The sequence below is a fragment of the Liolophura sinensis genome, chromosome 9, assembly GCF_032854445.1.
Source record: "Liolophura sinensis isolate JHLJ2023 chromosome 9, CUHK_Ljap_v2, whole genome shotgun sequence".
Classification (NCBI taxonomy): domain Eukaryota; kingdom Metazoa; phylum Mollusca; class Polyplacophora; order Chitonida; family Chitonidae; genus Liolophura; species Liolophura sinensis.
Window position 1 is genome coordinate 31,904,436 of NC_088303.1, and position 24,653 is coordinate 31,929,088.

At 37.0% G+C, this 24,653-nt stretch overlaps 1 protein-coding gene across 1 annotated transcript; it reads left to right on the forward strand.

Annotated features, from left to right (window-relative positions):
• Positions 1-32: 32 nt before the first annotated feature.
• LOC135474660 (tyrosine aminotransferase-like) lies at positions 33-22,951 on the forward strand. Its single transcript, XM_064754198.1, has 12 exons — positions 33-108; positions 10,207-10,397; positions 10,989-11,093; positions 11,687-11,754; positions 12,174-12,332; positions 13,563-13,754; positions 14,290-14,372; positions 15,081-15,150; positions 16,633-16,761; positions 17,557-17,640; positions 18,404-18,502; positions 19,477-22,951. The coding sequence occupies exons 2-12, from the start codon at positions 10,241-10,243 to the stop codon at positions 19,585-19,587; spliced, it is 1,257 nt and encodes a 418-aa protein (XP_064610268.1). The 5' UTR covers positions 33-108; positions 10,207-10,240; the 3' UTR covers positions 19,588-22,951.
• Positions 22,952-24,653: the final 1,702 nt, after the last annotated feature.

Consider the following 24,653-nt stretch of genomic DNA (forward strand, 5'->3'; position numbering starts at 1 on the left):
CCCCCAATATTGACCAATGGGTGACGAGGTCAGCCAGACCTTCCCGCATCGCGTGGACGAGAGGCAGTGAAAACAGTTCAAGGTGTTTGTTCAGTGGAGAAACTCAAGGTAAGAGCGGTAAACTTTGAGGAAGTGCTGTTACAGTTGTTTGTAAAGCAGTTTTCAAAGAGATCCATCGAACATTGTCAGCTGTCGTGGAATATTCTTCTTTCAAGACGTTTTTACAATTGGAACTGTCAGGGATGCTCTCTGTTGTTTTCTTATGTTCTCAATCCGTATGTGACCTTAGGCTTAACACAAGCTGTGGGGTTGTGCGACTTAATGGTCATAATACAGCGTATCGATCCGTTTCAAACTGCGACATTTGGCAGCTTGCGATGGAATGCTCTGCTGTGGGTTAAATGATGGTGCTGTATTTATCGTTTTCATCAGACATAAGTTAAAAAAGTTAATGCCGATGATGGTACCAGTGCAGCAGAGGTGAAATCAAAATTTCTATGATAGATTAAATTCCTGTAGGCCTAGCACTTTTGGTGAATCATTTACATGTGAATGTGTGAATACATAATTACATTCTTAGCGTAAAGAAATTTTAATCAAGGGCCTGTCACTTCATTTTCATCAATTTTGGTCTCACTGCATCTGCCAGATTGGAAGTTGATCAGACATTGGGTGTTAAAAGTAGTTACATATAAAATAGTCATCATTCAACCATTAAGCTTTAGACTGTTCCAGTGTATTTGAATTATACACTATCTGTCATGTGATGATGTCTTGATTTTTGGCCATCAGCAGATGAAATTTTGAGTTATTACAATTTATTGTTTATTTGATTGTTGTTTAACACATTACACAGTATGTTTTCATATGCATCAAGGCAGTCATTTTCATGGGTAGAGAAAGCCAAAGTGTGTGTCCAAGGCCAGGACTGAACCAGCACTTTGTCATGACACCCCCTCTCCCCCCCCCCCCCCCCCAGCCCTTTGCCTTTGAAAAACAAAATTGGAAGCATTTTACTTTTCTTCTAAAGAAGTTATTGGATGTGAAAATAAGTTCAGCATATCATAAAACAGTGGCCATGGATGTCAGTAGGTATATTCAAGTGTCCTCAGCTCTTGTCTTTCGTCAATATGGAGTTATTTCCCCTGAGGCTTTCTTGATCTGAATGTGAACATGAAGTCGTGCATTAATTTTAATATGTGTATAATGTGGTTATGTAGACACAACATCAGTATAAATGTACATTTATGTATATTTCTTGAGCATCATTGCAAAGATATATATATATATATATATATATATATATATATATTATATACATATATGTTACCACACTTGTTTAACATTGTATGGCGATGTGATATGATAGTACGTGTGGGTGAATGGGGGAGTTGTTTATATAACATAATGACGTGAACATTATTAAAGGGCCAGGGATTCCAGGTGTTGCACTATGGTTACGTCTATATTATAGTTAGATTTCATTGTGCCTGTGCCTCTTGTTTTGACAGTTCATTATCTGAGAGTTAGACGGATTGTTATGTCAGTGATTTATGCTGGGTGGTGGTGTGATGGTACATTGTATACCGATATGTATTTTACAACACAATGGTCCAAATGCAACCACAGAATTAAGGAATGCCTATATTAGATGAGAGAAGTTTAATTTACCTGCCACTTATGTACACTTATACCCGCACAAATGGAAAATAAATAGTCAGATATATAAAACTTATAACATATACAGCCTGGCCTGCAGGCATGCCAGACTTGAACTGCAGGTATATAGGCACCATATGCATATACATGTATAAATTTATGCTTTGTGACACCTAAAAAAGACCTTAAAAAAGAGGAAGGTATAACTTCAGCATTAGGGGATAGTGTGATGACTAGTTGACCCTTATCAGCATAATGGCTCGGGCGGGGTAGATTACCTGCCTTTTGTAAGTTGTCTCAGTGAAGCAGCACTAGATAAAATAGCACTGGAAATCCATCCTGCAACAAGGAGGCACATTGCATACACTCTATGGACGCCTTCGTCGTCTGAAAATTGTTAAGTACAACTTTAAACCCCAAGCACTCACTCATTGAATGTATTAATAGACAGGGATTGCTCTCTATAAATAGAGATTTTTATTGAGAAATAGTGCATACATAAGATGTTTATTATGGTACCACTATCTGTATTTTGGTTCAGTCATGTAGAATGTTAAATGTGCTCCGATACATTAGCAGACAAAAATGTACATACATGTATACAGACATTTTCAAATTATTATTTATACCAATTCTTGTACATTAAAGGAACCTATTATCTGTATTTTGCTTATTTCTGAAGGCATCTAGAACAAGAGTCAGTTAGCTTAAGGTAAATTTTTAAAGTTTCTGAATGGACAAAGTACCATGAGATAAGGGGCATTGAGCTGCCATACAGGGTTATCCAAAATGACAAGTCTGTTGACATGTAGTACCTATGGCTTTTTTTTAGATATGGACAATGACAGCAGAACTGATTCATATTTATGGTTAAGCTGCTTACAGGCTTAGTTAACTTAATAGATTATTCGCTATATAAGGAGAAGGAATGTGGAATGGTTATAGATGTGTCTCTCTACATATCAGATAAGAGGATGTTGACCCTGTAGTATTAAAGCTTCAAAAATGAATGGCCATGAAGATTATCATACCACTGAAGCAACTTTAAGCTCTCATGTTACAGACTTATTCATTTGTTAGGCATATTTCCTGTGTCATTCTACAGGTCAGAAGTCAGGGGTCAAGGGCTGAGTAGGTGTTCTTAACAGGTCACTTTGAAGCCTGCATGCATGTATGTATAAATGCTAATTGACACCGACCTTAAGCTTTGCCCCAAAAAGTACATATTTAGTGGCATATGCATTTCACAAAATATTAATCTTGGTACTGTGACTTATTTTTCCACTAGGATACGTGAGCCTACAGCTATCTTTTAAATAAGTCTCAAACACAATTTAAGATATATAAAACTCTCACAATCGGACATGAGTGTGCTGCTTGGTCAGGGGCAACATTTTAAGTCATTTACAGTAGCTCAGGTAATTGTGTCTACAGGATACTTGATGTTCACTTGATGTTGCTTATGAAGATGCCATAGAGGTATACATTATCTTAAATTAGGTCAGCATCCTTTGTAATGCTTTAAAAACAACTCCGCTGATAGTTCAGTGCTCTGTATTTTCACATTCCTCATCCACTCTCAAATTGATAGTTGCATTGCAACACTGACTTTAGGCTGTCGTTATATATATTTGTGTTACACCTGGGATTAAGATCTTAATCTCACGTTTGACCTTCGCTTGTGGTTAAGCGCAGTAGGTCTACATGTATAACTGTGAAGACTTTGAGAGGGTTGAATTAGAGTTACAACACCTTGTCTGAATTCTAACAGATTCTAGAAAACAAATTACATGAGTTTAAACTATGTGCATTTGAAAATCTGCTTTGAGCAGAAAAAAAATTGACAGTGAAAATATTGGGAAATGTGATAGCATAAATGTTACCCATTTAACATTGTTAGATGCTATGATCAATATTTTTTTTTTTTTACATGTACATGTATATTACTTTGGTCAGGTGTAGGAGATAGAGGAAACTTTAGCACCCGGATTAAACCATCGGCTTTTCTCCTGACTGACCGAGGAGCCTCTCACCAATGCGGTCACTGTGAGTCCAGCTCATGCTGGCTTCCTCTCCTCGTCTGTACGTGGGAAGTCTGCCAGCAACCTGTGGATGATCGTGGGTTTCCCCCGGGCTCTGCCCGCTTTCCTCTCACCGTAATGTTGGCTGCCAACGTATAAGTGAAATATTCTTGAGTACAGTGTAAAACACCAATTAAATAAATTTCTCCTGACTTAAGGCTGCATCCAAAACAGTGAGAGCTGGAGGCGGACATGCACTCTCATTCGTCAAAAGTTTGGTAACTATAGCAATCGAAGCACCTTACAACCATCTGAACCAGCAAGGCCCCACATACAAATGCTAAGTACATGTGTCAGATAAGCACCCGTGCTGTATATGCATGTACATATGATTATTACAAGTATTACATACATGTGGAACAAGCATAAACAATAGGTGTTGTAGCCCTACATGTATATTTGATTGATTTATTTATCTGATTGGTGTTTTACTCCGTACTCAAGAATATTTCACTTATACGACGGTGGTCAGCATTATGAAGGGTGGAAACCGAGCAGAGCCAAGGGGAGACCCACGACCATCCGTACATTGCTGCCTGACCTTTCCTTGTACGTGTACATGTATAAAAAAAAAAACACAGGGAAACCTTCTCAAATTTCTACATTGGGGTATTCCATCTACAGTTGGAATGCAATGATGTAGAAATTTGAGGTTTCCTGGTTTTGTTCCCTGTACCACCTGTTCAACACATCAGAAAATTCAGTTCAACTTTTTACTTCTAAAAAGTTTAACTTCTACATGTATGTATTGTAAGCCACATGAGGCTAAGGGTGGTTTTTTTTTCCCCAGGTGAAATGATCAGTGAATTACATGTATTAATGTAAAGCGCAATAAAATATTAACAGGATGCTACATTCTGGGAAAGATAAGGATTTTAAAAATGTCGGATATCCAGCAAAATATTTGTACAGTGTATAACCTCTAACTCTTATCTAGCGACAATCCTAAAAGTCATGACCTGGTCACATGGTTACGGGAAATTGTGTCATACAGAGGACTCTGGTCTGAGAAAAAAAGTTAAAAAAAAAAAAATCGTTTTATTTTTGTATAAAGAAGTTCCATTTAGACAATTTTTTAATATAATCAAAATGAGTAATTCATATGGCAGATATAATTTAATGACCTTGATTACCAAATTTATTCTTTCTGAATAGCCGCTTCAATGAATTTGCTTAAAACTTGGTTAAGCTAGTGGTAGATAGAGTTAAGTTATTGCAAGATGCATCAAACATGTTTAAACTCAAACTAAATTTGCATTAAAGGGAAAGAAACATTAAACATTTTGACTGTAAGTCTTTATGGATTGCAATGATAATGCAAGAATGTTTTATCCAATCAGCTTAATTCTGTAACAGTTTTTGACTTTTGATTCACAGCGCACATTGTTAAGCTAAATCACATGGTTGTCTGTTAAATTACTTAGGTCAGTATGTCTGCAAGCTTGAATTATTTTGGTTCAGAGACTGGTCACATTAGACTAGCTAGGTCATAGTGTTTGAATTAAGCTTGCTGACCAAGAATAATGTCACATTATGACCCAGAGTATGTTCAGTTATATTAACCTGAATTAACGCCAAAAACTAGTTTGACCAGTCCATTCCATGTACAAAATTAGGTCAGTTTTAGAAAAAGAGAAGTATTTAAATACAATTGAGATAGGTGTAATAAATCTCCCAGAATGCACTGGAGGCAGTAGTGACATGAAGTATATCAAAGAAAACATTTAACTCTCTCTCTATATATACATATATCCATGTATATATATAACAAGTAACTTGTACATGTGGCCAGAGAAAACTATGTGCCTACTCTGATGTGGGCTAGACCAGTTTAAAAATTTTTTTAGAACTTAAGGGAAGTCTTCATTTTCAGTGTCTTTTACTTGACTCTAAATTGGACAAATGTGAGTTACTTTGAACCCATCATTTTTTGTTAAATTCACGTACAGTTACTTTGTACAGATACTGTGATCAAAGGAAACCTGTAAGTTTTATGAACCGATATACCTGTAGTGCAATTTTATGCTTGCTTGCAAAGGATTGTTATTTTGTCTCAAGATCTTCTAAGGTTTGAAAAGACAATTCCCTGCCAACTGGTTACATATACATTGTACATGAGTGTAGAAGTTCAGGAAGCGACAATTATTAGATAACCCTTCTGTTAGATAACAAAGGCGTTCAAACTACAAGCTGTTTATGGTATAAATGCTAGAAGAGAAGTTCTTTGTGTGGGTATCTGCTTTCTGTAGTACATGGCATGTACAATATATTGCATACTTGTGTACAGCATAACAAGATTGCCAAACCTGATATATGTATTTATAATGTGATTTGTGTGTAGTCCTTGTGATTTTCCTTGTGTTATATTTTTTTCCTTCATTTTGAACAACTATAAATTATGTCAGTACAGGTGTAAATCATATACATGTAAAAGTATGCAAGAAGCTTGTTTAAAGTTTACATATTTCTAAGTGATATAAATCTCTCTGAGAAGTTTGTGTAAATTTACAACACAGTACATGCCCATGCTCAGTTTGACAGTGACAGTAAGTTTAATGCGTATATGCCGAAATGAAGGTAAAATAGACTGGAAGGATTACTGATGAACAGGGTGAGGTTTATTACACGAGGTGTTCCACTTATGCCTAACGAAGCGTGATGGAGGAGGAAACTCAGTGGTGTGAATCTTCAGACTAAAAACAGGCGTTAGACAGACTTTCAGATGTTTTTGTCATAATTTAGAAAATTGACAAAACATCCAGTTTTTTGTCAAAATGCAAACAGTGCATGACTGTAAACCCTCAATCTTTTCAACCACCACTTTTTTTACAGTGGAATATATGCGTATAAATATTAGGTAAATGATGTTCAAATTATTTGCTTGTGTCATTAAAGATGGAAGCTGCATAAAACTGCACAGATTATTTCTCCACACCCCATACTTCTCACAGAATGTTTGAGTCAAAATATTGGTTGCAGAGGCGATTGAAAAGGTTGAAGAATTAGGGTAATTATGTGAGGTAAATGTAGGGTCAGTCATGCAGGTATATTTCAGACTTTTGATATAGGGCTCTGAGTTTCAGTTTTTTTCCAAGGTCACGGTAGCCTATATTCATGTCTGGGCAATAACTGAAGGTCAAACCTGTGGCTGACTCTGTGTGTCTGCGCTTGGCTGGCTGGCAGCTGTCACGTGACCTACAAAAGTCACGTAGGCACAGTTGAATTGTGCTCACAGGTGTGTTGTATTGACCATAGTAACATGATAATCTAATTGGGTTAACCATTGTATTAAGTATTATTACATCATTGTACAGCAGGGGTTAAATACTGGCCTTTCTCAGTCACTTGAGTGTAAAACTCAGACTTGCACATACATGTATGTACATGTATCTTGGGATTAAGATACCAGGAGTTCCAGATGTATCATAGATGTCAGGACAGATGGCTATATGCTGTAAACATATATTTACATCCATTTGTCAGTTAATTAATAGCAAATAACAGTTTAATTTGAAACTTTTTTTATTTAATTTGAAACAGTTTTGTTAACGTTTCAATTTTGAGCTAAATATAATTTGACTGGTTGAGATCAATACGTCTGTACATGTTTCTAACAATATCTCAAAATCTGTACATATTTTTTAGAATTATTTTAGAACTACAGTATTTTAATAAAGAATGGTCATGTCTGAAAATAATTAGGCAATTTTTGTTGCCAATATCTCCAGCAGCAATGCACATACATAGGCCAGTTGTAAATAGGTTTCTGAATGTTGAGAAAGGATGCAGAGTTGATACATGTAGTTCACAGCATTGGTTCATGTAGTTCACAGGCATTGATAAATGTAGTTCACAGGCATTGATAAATGTAGTTCACAGGCATTGGTTCATGTCGTTCACAGGCATTGGTTCATGTAGTTCACAGGCATTGATAAATGTAGTTCACAGGCATTGATAAATGTAGTTCACAGGCATTGATGCATGTCGTTCACAAGCATTGATACATGTCGTTCACAGGCATTGATGCATGTCATTCACAAGCATTGATACATGTCGTTCACAGGCATTGATACACATGTCATTCACAAGCATTGATACATGTAGTTCACAGGCATTGATAAATGTAGTTCACAGGCATTGATACATGTCGTACACAGGCATTGATACATGTCGTTGACAGGCCATTCACAGGCATTCATACATATCATTCACAGGGATTGATGCATGTCATTCGCAGGCATTGATAAGTGTAGTTCACAGGCATTGATACATGTCATTCACAGTCCATGACACATGTAGTTCAGAGGCATTGATAAATGTCGTTCACAGGCATTGATACATGTTGTTCACAGGGATTGATGCATGTCGTTCACCGCAATTGATACATGTAGTTCACAGGCATTGATAAATGTAGTTCACAGGCATTGATACATGTAGTTCACAGGCATTGATACATGTAGTTCACACAGATTAATAATGTAATTCACAAAGACTGATACATGTAGTTCACTGACATTGAATAATATGTACATACAAGTGACATTTAGTTGCAATATTGCTTTAGTTCAGTTACTAATGTTATTACACCAGTTGTTTAGTTTTCATGTTAAATACATTCCGTGGGAAACAAAACCACATGTGTTGTCAGCTTTTGACAGCACACAGTGTTCTTCACGCTATATGGCAACAGGTTGACAGTTAACACTTTTCACGGGGGAACATGAGCAGTGAATGGAGTTACCCGTACATGTAACATTTGTCAAGATCAAACTGATTTATATTTCCAAACATACATGCACCTCTCCCCGCTGTCAAAGCTCAGTAGTTGCTGGTGTTGATGGTCACTGCAAGCCTGTAGCTGTGACGCATGATGTTTTTACCCTTTTGGATAGATCTGTAGTCACAGTGAGTGTTAATTTTAAGTCATGCATTCCCATGCGTAAATGCGTATACAAAAGTCTTTGAGTGCAAATGCAAAACAAAATCTAATATGTTTTTTTATTTAAATGAAAATTTGAAAAATTGTTAAAAAAAGAACTTGGCGGGAAAATTTGGCACATACATGTGCAGCTGCGCTGTATTGATATTAAATTATGTGTTGTATTGCAGGATGAATGTTTGTGAATATAAGTGCCTGCTGGTTGACATGGTCTGCCTACCTGGCATCCAAATTATTAACTGATCAATATCTTACCCACATGTATGTCACTCAGTGGCATTTTACCTACATAATGTTTGAGTAAGAAATGGCCCTGAAGAGTGTAGAGTAAACAAGTCAAAACCTACCTTGTGTATTAATACCCTAATATGGATAATACTGTCTCATACATAATGTACAATGAACATAATGTCCGTATTATATTCAGTACAGCTTGTGTTCATGTAGGGGAAATGGGCATGTCAGTGGAGGCATGTATTACATATATTTACAGGTAACACAGGTTGAAAACCTGCACATGTAGTTCATGTCTGATTCAACGATCTACATGTATGTTTGAAGACTTCCTCGTACTGGTCACGCTGAACAAAGATTTGCTTTACACATCATCTACGTCAAGACATGTGTTACCATTTATGAATAATATTATAAGACTGGAAATGTTTATTTGATGCAAAGATGGATTGAGTAATTACATACACTGTAAATGCACATAAATGTAGTAAGGTTAAATTTGTTCATGTGTAGTTATACAGGGTTGCTTCTGAATAGACGTAAATATACCACTTGTATATTCGTGCTAAAACCCTAACCTGTTCTCAATTTAAGAGATTGTTTGTATCAATATATACCTACATGTATGACCATATCTGGACAGTACAAAGAAGGTGAGGACCTGACTTCCATTGTTTGGCTGACTTACATGTACGTGTTCTTTGCTAGGCCACATACATGTAATTTGATTCACTCAAAGTGGTGGGAGCAAGATATTGTCCATTTATGATGGTAATAAAATGGCCTACATTTTTGCCCTAAAAGGTGCATTTTTATTACGCATTTTACAGATGTCATAAAATATTAAATTTGGTGTAGTTCAAACGTTTGTTCGGTGGGGTATCATCCTACCATCCAAGCGAACATCTTTCGAACATCAGTAGAGTTAACTCTCAGAATCAGTCAGAACGAGCAACTTGGTCATAAACTGACGAGGGCAATTTGAGGGCATGTACTGCATTGCGCCAGACATTATTTATTTATTCATTTAATTGATTGGTGTTTTACGCCATACTCAAGAATATTTCACTTATACGACAGCGACCAGCATAATGGTGGGAGGAAACTGGGCAAAGCCCAGGGGAAACCCACGACCATCCACAGGTTGCTGGTGGACCTTCCCACTTACGGCTGGAGAGGGCCAGACATTAGGTATAGTATACAATATACATGTATGATTCTTCTGAGGAGAACACATGTGTCTACAGTTTTAATTGTACCTAAAATATTTATAAAGTTTGATTAACATTCCAGGTAACATTTAACTGTTAATCAGAAGGTGAGCAGAATGGACAAAGCTAAGAAGACAATGAAGAGATATGCCCCAGAATGGCATGTACCTGCCTCCAAGATGGCCAAGAACACCTTCAACCCAATCAGGAAAATCGTTGACGGCATGAAGTTGACTCCCAACCCAGACAAAGAAATGATTGCCCTATCTATAGGTACATACACTTTTCTGATCTTCTTTATATAATAGAATTAAAAGGCCATGAAGTTATTTTTGGCGATGATGTCAAAGGCATCATAATTCAGAAATAATGCAGATGGTGCATATGCTTTTTGGCTGGGATAATTTATCAACTCAGAACATGGTATTCTGAAAATAAGCTTGTGAGTTATGTTAGATCGTGAATTAATGGCAGTTATGACGGCTTTATTTTAAGTGAAACTGACATTTGTAAGAGAGTTTCTTCAGACATCTTCAACAAAAAATTTTCTTCAAATTTTTTTTTTCACCAGTTAATACATACTGAAAATCACCCAAACTTCCGTCCATCTCTATTTAAGTTGCTCATGTTTGCGAAATTCAGGAAGTTCAGTTGATCCTAGAAAAGGTTTTGAGGATTGTGCAGAAGCTGGAATAATTTTTATCACCACAAGTAAAATTTTATGATATTAATTTGCGTCACTTTTTGCACTTTTTGGGAGCACATTTTTAGATCCCTTACAGTGCTAATTATGTTCCTGGGTTGTGTTTGGAAGATCTATTTTGGCGCTAAAGTTGAATGTATGATTCTGCTTTCACACTACAGGTGACCCAACTGTGTTTGGGAACATGGCCCCATCAGAGGAGTCTGAGAACGCTGTGATGAAATGCATGCAGGACAGAAAGTACAATGGCTACGCCCCCTCTATAGGTATGTCACCATCTAGATCTGAGATCTGTTTCATTCTTCGCAGCTTACATGTAGCTTTGAGAAATACAGATACAAATTCACTAACCTGGAACTTGGGTTTTTCAAGTTTACTGTCCTCAACATCTTAAAGCTGTGAGCTAACATCTGGCTTCCTTTAATCATACACTAATTAAACAGACTTCTTGTAGTTATTCGCTAATAATCATTAAGACCATAATGTTACAATTAACACCAATGTACCTTGCACATCAACAACAAACCAAACTTCGCTAACCCCTGTTCACAATTTGAACTGGCTGCACTTGATATTGTCCCGAAAATGGTGGGAAGAAACACCCAAGCTTATGGAACGGTTGGATTGAAATTATTGGATGATTGGAAGATAATTGAAAGGCTGATTAACATCTTTGTTTGGGATCTTACAAACACTCCACAACCTCAGTGTCTGAAAAAGTAAATTATGCATGCTCAACAGTAGAGACTCTTGTATGTATTTAAAGTGGTAACAGCCGCAAGAAAAAAAAAATGTCCTTTTTAGGTGCTTTTATTTGCATTTGATGACGTGATTGTGTTTGTTTGCTATACCTGTACAGGCTATGAGAAGGCACGGGCTGCGGTAGCTAACTACGTCTCTACACCAGACACACCTGTTACCGCACGTGTAAGTTTCTGACGATAATGACACTTAGCAGGACTTGTCTCATACATATGTATGTCTCCTGTTCTGTGTGTAACATATCAGAATGGTAATTTATATGCTCAATAAACTGGCTAGAATTTCATTATTTTATAACATCCAAAGCAGCTAGAAGATTAAAACTGGTTATGTCTTGAATTCCTTGATAATTGCAGAGTAGAACTCTTGTAGTGTAAACATTTTTATTTAAAAAAATGAAAAGCGGATGGTCGCAGGTTTCCCCCCAGGCTCTGCCTGGTTTCCTCCTACCATAAGGCTGGCTGTGGTCATACCAGTGAAATATTCTTGAGTACGGGGTAAAAAACCAATCAATTAAATAAATAAATAAATCATTTTTTAATTTGAGATGTTTGTTGAGGGTGACCTGGTGTTCTGCTCCTTAGGATGTTGTTCTGGCCAGTGGTTGTTCTGGCGCCATAGACCTGGCCATCTGTGTACTGGCTAACCCGGGTCAGAATATCCTCATACCACGCCCTGGATTCTCCCTCTACAAAACTTTGGCTGATTCCCTTGAGATAGAATCTAGACACTATGATCTATTGGTAAGTCTCTAGTCTTAACAACAACATGTGTTCTATATTCTTTTTTTCTTTTATGACCGACGTTTTCTATTAAAGTTAAAATTGAACAATTATACAAATGAAATGTTCTGGTCTGAAAAATCTTCTGCAAGCAGAACATGTAGCTTGAAAATTCAGCCTTTTCAGACATGACTTCAGCTATATTTGTTTACTTTTCCATAGTGCTGGAAAGACTTTTTTTATCTGTGATAATTCAGAGTATTTTACACTTTAGAGAAGTTTAAAATAACCTTTGTTTGTTAAGCTAATAAACAGTTGCATATAAAGTGAGTACAGTGGGCTACATGTAAGTTGGGTTGTGCTAAAGTTATCTCCCCTGATGCGCCTGAGCCACACAATGGGGGAATAACTCTGTGCAGCAAACTGTTGTTTAATGAAGTTTACACCGGAGATATTTGGTTATTGTTTGAATAAACCATTTGTACCAGAGTGTTATCATTCAGTGCTGGACAGGATGTATTTTTGATTCACAGGTTTCTTTGCAAGGGAATACTTGTAATGTTTTCACTGCTTTGATGAGATTTTCTTTCCTTATTGTTGGTAAACTTTCTTTTATGGACTACTTAGATGAAATATGGCGGATTCAGGTTGTAGTCATTATAATTACTCTTCAGCTGTAGAACTCACAAATTGCTGGTGAAAGCATTTGTGTGCATGATTTCTTATGTTATTTCTTAGTCTGTTTTTGTATTTTAATAGTCTATGATATTGTTGCCTCTTTATAGTTTATGTGTTTGAATGATGGTGGTTATCCAAGCTTCTGTACAGTTTTAGAGACAGAAATATTCTTATCTGAAAATGATGATTTCTGGTATCAGTTTTTCACTGATATTTTAAGCATTTCAATTTACTGTAAACCTTGTAAAATTTTGTCTGTGACTACTTGTTCATTATTTTATTTTTCCGCACCCTGAGAGTTCTTTTGATGATAGAAAGGTGCTTTAAGGTTAGTTTGGATGGTAAGATGATACCCTACCAGTAAAGTGTAAATTTCAGCACCTAAAATAATATCTTACAGCATTTGTTTGCTTCTGAAAATGCACTTTTTGTGGGTGAAATATTAGGTCATTCAGGGTAGTTCATATATAGAGCTATTTCAAATGTTTCATTATATTCTCTTTGCATATTGCATTAGTCAGCCTTATTTTTATGTGATGTTTAAACTTGAGTATTTGTCTGTTTCCATGACAGCCTGATCGTCACTGGGAAGCTGACTTGGACCACATGGAATCCTTGATTGACGCCGACACAGCAGCTATCGTTGTCAACAGCCCGTCCAACCCTTGTGGCTCCGTCTACTCTAAAGGCCACCTGCAGGACATACTGGCAGTTGCGGAGAGACACAAAGTCCCCATCCTCTCAGATGACGTCTACGCTCATTTTGTATGTTTGGTGTTTCATGTCCATATTTAGTGTGGCCATGTTCATTTTAAAATTGCAGTATATTATGGATCATAGTATACTCTCTGGACATTAATAATTTGAACATCAAAATAAGTTTTATTTAATTTTAATCATAAGCTTAGCTTAGTAGTTTACTTTACCGTGTGCTCATGGTGCTTTGGTACTTAATGTTGTGGGAATGAATTTAACATTGTACAACAGTGAACCTTACTCACCAGCTGCAGCTTTACGTAAAAAAGAATTTATGAGTGTCAGGGGCCTCCATGGCTCAGATGGTCAGCGCACTAGTGCAGCGTAATCGCCCATGATGAGGGTAATGAGCACGGCGTAAAACACCAATCAAGTAAATCAAGTTCATGAGTGTGACCATAGTACACTAACAAACTGAATAATCAAAGTCATAACCTCTCTGTTTTGCAAGTGTTTGAGGGTCACAAATAAAACAGGTTAATGAGTGTGACCATAGTACACTAACAGACTGAATAATCAAAGTCATAACCTCTCTGTTTGGCAGGTGTTTGAGGGTCACAAATATCACTCTCTGGCCTCCCTTACAGACACAGTTCCTATTCTCTCCTGTGGGGGTCTCACCAAGAGGTGAGTGGTCATTTCTGCACTACTCCAGAAATGTTTTTGTAGAAAATAATGTTAGTGTATTTTAAAAGTGTGGCATGTAAAAATGCAGTTTCAGATGCATACAGAGACCTTAAAGTGAAGCTTTTGATACCAAAACTTGCTACGACAGCACCAAACATTACGATGTGTGTCTGATTGTTGGATCTCATTGTAACTGTTAAGTCATTAATTCTGTACTATCTCCGGTTGTGGGTTTCTCCCGGGCTCTGCCAGGTTTCCTCCCACCATAATGCTGGCCGTCGTCGTATAGGTGAAATATTCTTGAATACGGCGTAAAACACCAATCAAATAAATAAATAAATAAATAAATTCCATACTATTCAGTAACTGAACATATATCATCAGCTCTAACATATGGAAATATACGTCCCCAATGTGACTGCTATGAACAAGTGAAAGCATTGTATATTTGTGTGGCCTATACCCAGCTTCTTCCCACCATATTGCTAGATGCCATGTTCTAAGTGAAGTGTTTTTGAGTATAGCATAAAACTCCAATCGGGTAATAAATAAATAGTTTTTGTTTGATGCAGGATAAAGATTTAAATTGTGCAGCAGTTTTATTTATCCCACACATCTACTTCCCATTTTCTCATGTTGTTGTTTACTCACACTTGTATAGTAATTATGGGAGACTTTTTTTGATACTTATTCATTCTGCTTTCCAAGGTTTATTGTACCAGGGTGGAGGATGGGCTGGGTTGTGGTCCATGACAGGAAAGGTATCTTTGACATGGAGGTAAATTTCTCTGCAACACAGAGTTTTTTTTAGTTTTTACTCAGATATTTTGAAAAGTCCAAACGATTCCATAATGAATAAAACCAAAGAACAACTGTGTTGTTTAATTTATCCAAAAATTCCAAGATTAGTATTAAGGCTGGTAGTAATAAAAAATACACAGGTGTATGGAACACGAGAAGTGAGAGTTCAACCCCAGACTTGGACAGGAAATCCTCCACTGTTTCTGGAGGCCTCCACTGTTTCTCCACTGTTTCTGGAGGCCTCAACTGTTCTTGAGGCCCTCACTGTTCTTGAGGCCACTGTTTCTGGAGGCTTTCACTGTTCTTGAGGCCCCCACTGTTCTTGAGTCCTCCACTGTTCTTTAGACCTCCACTGTTCTTGAGTCCTCCACTGTTCTTTAGACCTCCACTGTTCTTGAGGCTGTGGTGGTAATAAACAGTTGAAAGTTCTTGTGGAGCCATTGACATGGTCTTACATGAAGTTTGCTTGAGATCACCTGCCTCCTGACAACGTGGCATACATGAAGTTTGCTTGAAATCACCTGCCTCCTGACAACGTGGCATACATGAAGTTTGCTTGAGATCACCTGCCTCCTGATAACGTGGCATACATGAAGTTTGCTTGAAATCACCTGCCTCCTGACAACGTGGCATACATGAAGTTTGCTTGAGATCACCTGCCTCCTGACAACGTGGCATACATGAAGTTTGCTTGAGATCACCTGCCTCCTGACAACGTGGCATACATGAAGTTGGCTTGAAATCACCTGCCTCCTGATAACGTGGCATACATGAAGTTTGCTTGAAATCACCTGCCTCCTGACAACGTGGCATACATGAAGTTTGCTTGAGATCACCTGCCTCCTGATAACGTGGCATACATGAAGTTTGCTTGAGATCACCTGCCTCCTGATAACGTGGCATACATGAAGTTGGCTTGAGATCACCTGCCTGCTGACAGTGTGGCATACATGTAAACTTTGAGCCTGCTCTTTGAGTGAAAACCTGTGTGTCACAATCTTGTGTCATAGTTTGTCACTTACAAGTACTTGTCAAGGACAAGGCTAGGGTGATATAGTGTGGACAAAAAATCTTGACTGTGGCATGAAACTGAATCAAGATCAACCTTAAACACCTGTATTCTTTTAGTGAATAAGTGAGGACATGTTTGGTGAATCTGTTTCAGACAGTGCAGGGATCTAACAATCTTCCAGCAGATCTTTACCCATGCTAATGATTATACCTGCATTTACCTGTACACACCTTTATTTACCTGTGCACAGCTGTATTTACCTGTATACATCTGTATTTTATGTGTTAGGTGAGGACAGGACTGATGAATCTGTCACAGAGCCGAACACCCTGATCCAGGCAGTCTTAGAGCAGATCCTTACCCATCCTAATGATTGCACCTGTACTCACCTGTATTTACCTGTACACACCTGAATTTTCCTATATGCACCTGTATTCTATGTGTTAGGTGAGGACAGGACTGGTGAATCTGTCACAGAGAATCCTGGGACCTAACACCCTGATCCAGGCAGCCTTAGAGCAGATCCTTACCCAGACCCCACAGAGTTATTTCCACAAGACTGTCTCCATAATTCAGGTAAGACAACAGTAGTGTGAGTGGTAAGAGAAAGTGTCTGCTAACAAAATGTCTAACTAAAATTCCATTATTTGTTTCAAGGCAAAGCAAACATGAGAATAATGTATGTGTCAGATGAAATTGAAAACTGAAAAACAGCTTTTTTTTTTCAAACCCAATAATTGCTTTGCAAACATTGGAATCTACAATTGCCTGTTAGGCTCAGTTGTGTATCACTGACATGTATTTTGTTTGAAACAATTTGTTTCTGATGAAAACCTGATTTGAAGCCAGTGGTTTCAATATAGACAGAAAAAAACATCCCCAGAATCAGATGTTTCAAATGCAATTCACTCAGTCCAAAAAAATGTAATAAAAAAATAGATGATACTTTCCTTGTTCTTATTTAATGCATTTCATACAGAGAAAAGACTTTATTTGAACATTATATACATGTAGTTCAGAAATACTAATTTTTCAACCAAATTGTTCAGTGATTGATTACCCTATTTCCTCAACCTTTTTGCATGTGAAAGATCAATTTTCAGTGTAATTTATGCACATATTTAATTTGATTAATTTGACAAAACTTTATTGAATGGATTAGCCAATTTCAGGGATTCATAAAAAATATAATTTTTAATTAAAAGTCTACACCGAATATTATGTGCAGAATATGCTCAAGTAAACCCCTTGCAAACATGCAGAAGTGCTGAAGATTTCCAGTATTGTCTATATGCCTACATTGTATACATGTACATGGTGGAGAACCTCTGCTTGCTACATGTACTAACCCCTGTTGTTGATTATCTCCAGACCAATGCAGACCTGACTTATGGGATGTTGAAGCAGATCCCCGGACTGGAACCTGTCATGCCTTTTGGAGCCATGTACATGATGGTAAGTCATGTGGACAGATTCAGCGTACAGTAGCATAGTTGCAAACTGCTATTATATCCCAGCGCATTACAGGCGGGTAATGCAATGCTATGAATCCAGCATCATACAGATTAGCCAAACAATCTTATAGGTTGGTGACCTCCTTGGTAGCCTAAATGTTAAAATCCTAAAGGATCAAACCCGGGTTGGGTCATACCAAAAACATTAAAATTGGTACTTTTTGCTGCTTCGCTTGGCACTCAGCACTCAATGGTTATAGCAATGAAACAGGTCTGGTTTGCCCGATGTTAGTATAATGTGACTGTGGGGTGTCATGTCTAGTGTCTTTGGCATGACACTTCAGTGGTGGCTGCATTTTTGCTACCCTGCTATAAGAAGACACAGTATATGTACACACCTATTGAGTCCTCATGAACATATAAGTGAAAAATTGTGAAGTAAAATTTAAGCATACACGCATACATACATATTGGCTCATCAACGCAACAGTCCAGTTTCATACAGGCTGTCTAAGCTTCTGAGTAAGGTAAAAATCAGTAGAGTTTCTTAACTGAAACTTTTGAAAGTATTTACATGTACAAATGTGCGCAAAACAACTTTGTGACAAATCTGGGGGACATATTTGTGTGCTTTTTGTACTGAAGCTTGTTATAATGGGATAGAGGTGTAGTCCACTATAACCTAGATAACTGCAGGGCGCTATATGAGAATACTGACGTAACATTGAGGTTTGTTCTCATGGATGGGACATTTTCTCTTCCAGGTAGGCATTGACATGCCAAAATTCCCGGCCTTCAATGATGACTTGGAGTTCACTGAGGCATTAGTGACAGAGGAAAGTGTGTTCTGTTTGCCAGCCAAGGTGAGACACAAACAGTGGCCACTGGACAAACATCTATCAATACTGATGTGAAACCTTAGGAATCATATGAAATATGTCTTGATTCACAATCTGAGACCTGTCAGTTGAAGCAGGCGACACTAATGTGTCAACATGACAGGGTGTACCATATAGATGACATCTATGCAAATACTGCATTTAAATGATAAGGACAATTGTCCTGGTATTGTACTTACACTGAGGAACACTTTATGTGTCCATACATGTAAACTGATAATCATGTGTGCGTGTGATTAATGTAAAGAGGAACAAAATCCAGGGGAATCTGTGAAAATTGGAGTTCCCCAAGGTTCTATGTTCGAACCAGCTTTGTTTATCTCACCTCCACATGATTGATTTCAACACATAATATAAATATTTGTGATACTGAAAGTTTTCCAACAAATTTTAATAGCGTGTAATATTGCTGTTGAAAGTGGAAATAATTGTCACAGTTGATACAAGTATGTATTTAAATCCAGGTAAATTGATATTAAAATCTCACAGCAACATATCAGAAGTAGTATTTTTATTTATATTATTTGATTGGTGTTTTATGCCGTACTCAAGAATATTTCACTTATACGACGGCAGCCAGCATTATGGTGGGTGGAAACCGGGCAGAGCCCGGGGGAAACCAATGACCATCCGCAGGTTGCTGACAGACCTTCCCACGTACGGCCGGAGCGAAAGCCAGCATGAGCTGGTCTTGAACTCACAGCAACCGCATTGGGGAGAGGCCTCAGGGTCACTACGCTGCGCTAGCGCGCTAACCGACTGAGCCACGGAGGCCCCCTATCAGAAGTAGTAAAAATGATACTTTAAAAATATTACCTGAAGTAGGGTAAGATAAAATGTTTTTTTAAAAAATCATCTGAATGAAACTCAATCAAAGAATACTGATGAGCCAAATTGCACGATCAGTTCTTAACTGAAGTTCCTGTTTCTTTTTTTAGTGCTTCCAGTATCCAAATTTCTTCCGTATTGTGCTCACCCTGCCAAAAGACAAGATGGCTGTGGCATGTGAACGAATTCGCGAGTTCTGCATGCGCCATTATCAGGACTGAGTCGCTGGAAATGTTCAGAAGTGTGTCTAACATAATTAGTTGGACTGAAACTGTGGAACATTGAGAACTGCATGTTCCTTTGGCATTTTCCAGACTGAAACTGAACATTCAGAACTGTGTGTTCCATCATTAGCGACGTAGATACCAGGAGTAGGAAGATGAAACCTGGACGTCCCCAACAGAAACACATTGCATCATATGCTGTACATTTTACATAGACCTGTCCAATGGAATCTCTACTGCTGAAAGATATCTTGTCTTCTCAGGTTGTTAATTGATAGCTCTGTTGGTTTTAGACCACATTCGGGCGCATTCCAATCTCAGGGGACAAAATATAAAGCCTTAAGACTTACCCTACAGCTGTCAGGCGCTAACAAAAAGTGCATACACACACACACTTGCTAGACACCTTAACTTCCAAAATAATAAGATCTCATAACAAGATTTTATCACATGCACATGCCATATACAGTGCATCAATTCTCCATATCACAGTGTATTGAGTGTGCAATGAGTAGTTTATTTTTAATGCGTGACAGTTGGAAAATGAAGTTTGAAAATATATTTTATTTTAATACATGTGCATGTAATAGAAATATTTACCTTTCTTAAATAAGTCGTTTAGATGATATTACAAATATTGTATACATGTATCTATATGTATGTGGGTTGATTTATCATGTTGGTGTATGTATGTACAGGTGTATACATATATTTTTCATTTCTGTTTGAAAGTACATTTATTTTTAACATGTATTCTGCATTAAATGCATTATGGGTTAGTCAGTATATAAAAATTCGTATCAACAAATGTATTTTATTTTAGTAAAAAATCATTCTTGAAATAAAGCGCTTGAGATAAACATATTTGTGATATATGCAATATTTATATTCACAATCAAAAACTATCTGTATGGAATGGAACTTTGAGTCGGACTTTGTGGTGATTTTCATGTGAGGTGAAAATTACTGAAGCATTTGGAACCTCGAAATGTTTACGCATAATTTTTAATGATGGTTAAACTTTCCACACATTATGTCGTGAATGAACCTCCTTGAAAATAAAAGTTAATTTATCTGTTATGTTTTTGCCATTCAGTTTGTTGTCTAATTACTTGATTATTGTTAAGATATGTTGTTACAATATTTCTGTTGACATTTTCTGTATTTGTTTGTGATCTTTTGTTTTAATTATTTGTTGTGATGATGATTTCTTGCCACTTACATTTAGTGTCACATGAATGCCATCATAGAATTTTTTTGTAATACAGTACAACCTGATGCTGGTTCTGTCATGATGAACAAGATAAATCCCCCAGTCAGTCAGTCAGATCTTTTCATTGATTTGTCAGATGTTTCATGCAGACGTGCAACATACATGTTTATACCTGTAAGTATTAAATTTCTGATCCATCCCCATTGTTGAACATTGTACACCTGCATGTATGCTTTGCGTTAAACACAGCATATTTTTCTTATTTCAAAAACATGTTAGATCTCTATCTAAGATATGAAAAGAAAAAAACATTTCTGACCAATATAGTATGGAATAGTACATGTGTCACTTTCTGGTTTACTGTAATTCTTTAACCATTTTGCATATTTGGAAGGTTTTTATTCAGGCATATTCTGAAGGCATTATTTTGTGTGGACTTGAAGCCCTGAAATTAGTCTACCCAGCCAATGTGATTTTGTCTCGAAAATCATATTAAAAATGTGCATAAATAGAGCTGAAAGTTGCCCTTTCATACACGAAAAGGCTGTGGAATTAGGGTAAGTGTATTTTGTATGAATCCCTAAATTTTCAGCTACAATCTAACTGTAAGTGAAAGAATCAGTAATTTGTACAACAATTCACCCAGTTCCCAAGGGAAGTGTTGAGTATTAAAAAAAAAATACAAATTATAGGCAATGACCTCATTTCAATCGCACATTTTTTGTTAACTTTTGAATGAATACTACTGGCACATGAAATGAAGACCTGCCATTTGTAATGGGCGTGGCATATATGAATTATTTTTTGAAGACCAACTGCACATGTATGTGTATGTATGAATTTAAGGGAATAATCTTTGAATCATTATGATCGTGTAAATCACAATCCTGGCCCTGTATCTTGTATATTATTAACAAACATTAATCTACATGAACAGGATATTAATTCTTCCACTGAAATATGAAATATGAAGAAAGTTGACTTGTGTAGCAAAATTTGACATCTTGCCACTGAATCATGAAATTTGGTTGTTCTTGATGGATCATTAGTTTTATTCAATAAATATTTTATACTAGTCTTTTATTCCAGGTATTAAAATAATGATTTATGAAGATAATGACAAGTTATGCAAACTTCCACATATACTAGTAACATACATATGTAATTTTATTATGACTAGCATTCCAGATTCAGTTTAGTGAACTTTTTCAAAGGTATAAATTTTATTTGAATATCCTGTGTGGTCAGTTTTCAAAACATTTGGCTAATTTGGCCTATGCTGAAACTACCAGTATTACTGTACGCTGTTCTTGTAGTATATGAATTTAAAGAATTGTCTTTGTTCTGAATGTTTTTCCTTTAGGCTAAGGTACATTACTTGTTCTCCATGTATTCACTTTGGATATAAAGATATATTTAGGGTGTGAGGCTTTCCATTGTCTGGCCATTTGTTTCAAGAAATTGTAACTTCTGTCCATTTCTATTTATGTTTCCTCATACATTGTATGTATATATGTATGGTCTATTTTTGCATAATATCTCTTCACATGCTTTATCTGTGTTTAATTCTTATAGGAAAAAAGGAGTAAAATTGTACATATCAGTTATATACTTTGGTTGTTATGGTAAAGGTTTCTGAAATACATTATGGTGATGTAATTTGATGAATCTTGGAAAATATTCCATTTTATGATCTACCATAGTTTGGCAATGTAAAAAGAAGGTGTCGCCAAATATATTAAAATTAATTTTTGTATGAATGCAAATTTTAATTTTCACTGCAATATGAGTGTATTTTTTCTTTTTTCTTTTTTTTGTTCTCGTATAAACTGAATCTCGAAAAGTGCAAGTATTTTAATAAGTGATTTAAACTGTGTTTTTAAGGTCAAATATTACCTTTAGTCATAAATATGAATTGTGATAAATTGACCGGTGTTTGTTGTGGATTTAATCTTCTATATTTTATAAGATAAAATATCCGGGTATAGAATAGCTGTAGGTATAAATGTACCTTCTTGTGTGAAACTGTATTTTTATACTGGGAAGAAAATACATTCAGCTACCCGGAGAATTTTGGGTGTTTTCCAAAAAGTTCACTGAACTATGAAAATGTAAATGAGGCCGTATGCAACTGTTTGCACATATTAACTATGGCAATAAAAGTCTGGCTTCATTACACTTCTGTGTGAATGATTGTTTTTCAGTAATACTATAATAAGTAAGTCATAATGTGATGTGGTGTCATCAGCATGGCTTTTCAGTGAGGCAGCAGTATAACTGATCACCCCGATGTCCGTAAGTATGGTATGGTGTCATGAGCATGACATAACATTGAAGAATAATGTGGTGACATTAGCTCAGCATTCCAGTGAAGCATCATGAGTGTGACATTCTAGTGAGACAGCAGCATAACTGGCCAGCCTGATGTCAATGATATGTGTCATAAACATGGCATTCCTTTGAGGCAGCAACATAAGTGGTCAGAAGTATGGCATGGTGTCATCAGCATGACATTCCAGTGAGACAGCAGTATAACTGGTCACCCTTGTGTTAGTAAGTGTGTTGTTTTGTCATGACATTCCCACCGGACCGTGGTATAATTTCGTTGGCCTGGTATCATTATATTGTGAATTATGATGTTGGATCATCAGCACTAATTGGTGAGATTGGCGTCATTAAAATGTGACTGAAGAAAAATGTGGTGCCATCCTAATGGCGTACCTGTGAGTCAGCAGGATAACTGGTCTTCCTGGTGTTAGTATGAGGTGGTGTCTTCAGTGAAGCAGTATTATACTGGGTCATTCTGGCGTCAGTGAGTACGATGTGGTGCAATCATCATGACATCCCAGGAGTATAACTCGTCAGCCTGGTGTTCATAATATCTGACAAAAGTACAATGCTGGGGTCATTAGCATGGCATTCCAGTCAGGCACCAGTATAACTGCTCAACCTGGAGTCAGTAAATGTATGCTGTGGTGTCATCAACATGGTACTCCAGTGACACACCAGTGTAATTCATCAGCCTAGTGTTAGTATATCGTGAAGTATGATGCGGGGTAACCGTAACCAGCGTGGCATTCCGGTGAATCTGATCTTCTTGAATATCGTCCTAAAAACATATATATTTCATTTCATTTGGAATTTCCAAATATTTCATTGTGTTTTATATCATACATTAAGGTACTTCACATTGTGAAAATCCATTCTGTATTTCACAGAGTTCGTGAAAATAATGAAATGTTTCTGCTTGTAATGTCCTTACCTGCTAACTGAAAGCACAATTCCAGATGTATTTGCTTATTTATTTATTTATTTGATTGGTCTTTGACGTCGTACTCGAGAATATTTCACAAATACGACGCCGGCAAATATTATGTTGGAAGGAAACTGGGCGCAGCGGATTAACCCACGGCCATCCGCAGGTTGCTGTCAGACCCCCCACTCCCCACGTACCGCCGGAGAGGAAGCCAGCATGATTTGAACTCACAGCCACCACATTGGTGAGAGGCTCCCGATTCCAGATTAGATTTGGTATGCTTTCCTGCCTCCTGACTTCACAAAGAAAGTAAAGGATATAGCTGAAAATAATACTGTTGTTTGCCATTCACGTCCTTACACCGGCCTATTAATTGATTACAACATTTGAAGTTTTTGCTGATTATCACGTCCTTACACCGGCCTATTAATTGATTACAACATTTGAAGTTTTTGCTGATTATCATGTCCTTACACCGACCTATTAATTGATTACAACATTTGAAGTTTTTGCTGATTATCATGTCCTCATTTGTACATGTACCTACTACAGAACTTCAAATTTGGGGTTTGTTAGACGCCCAAAATAGGTGGA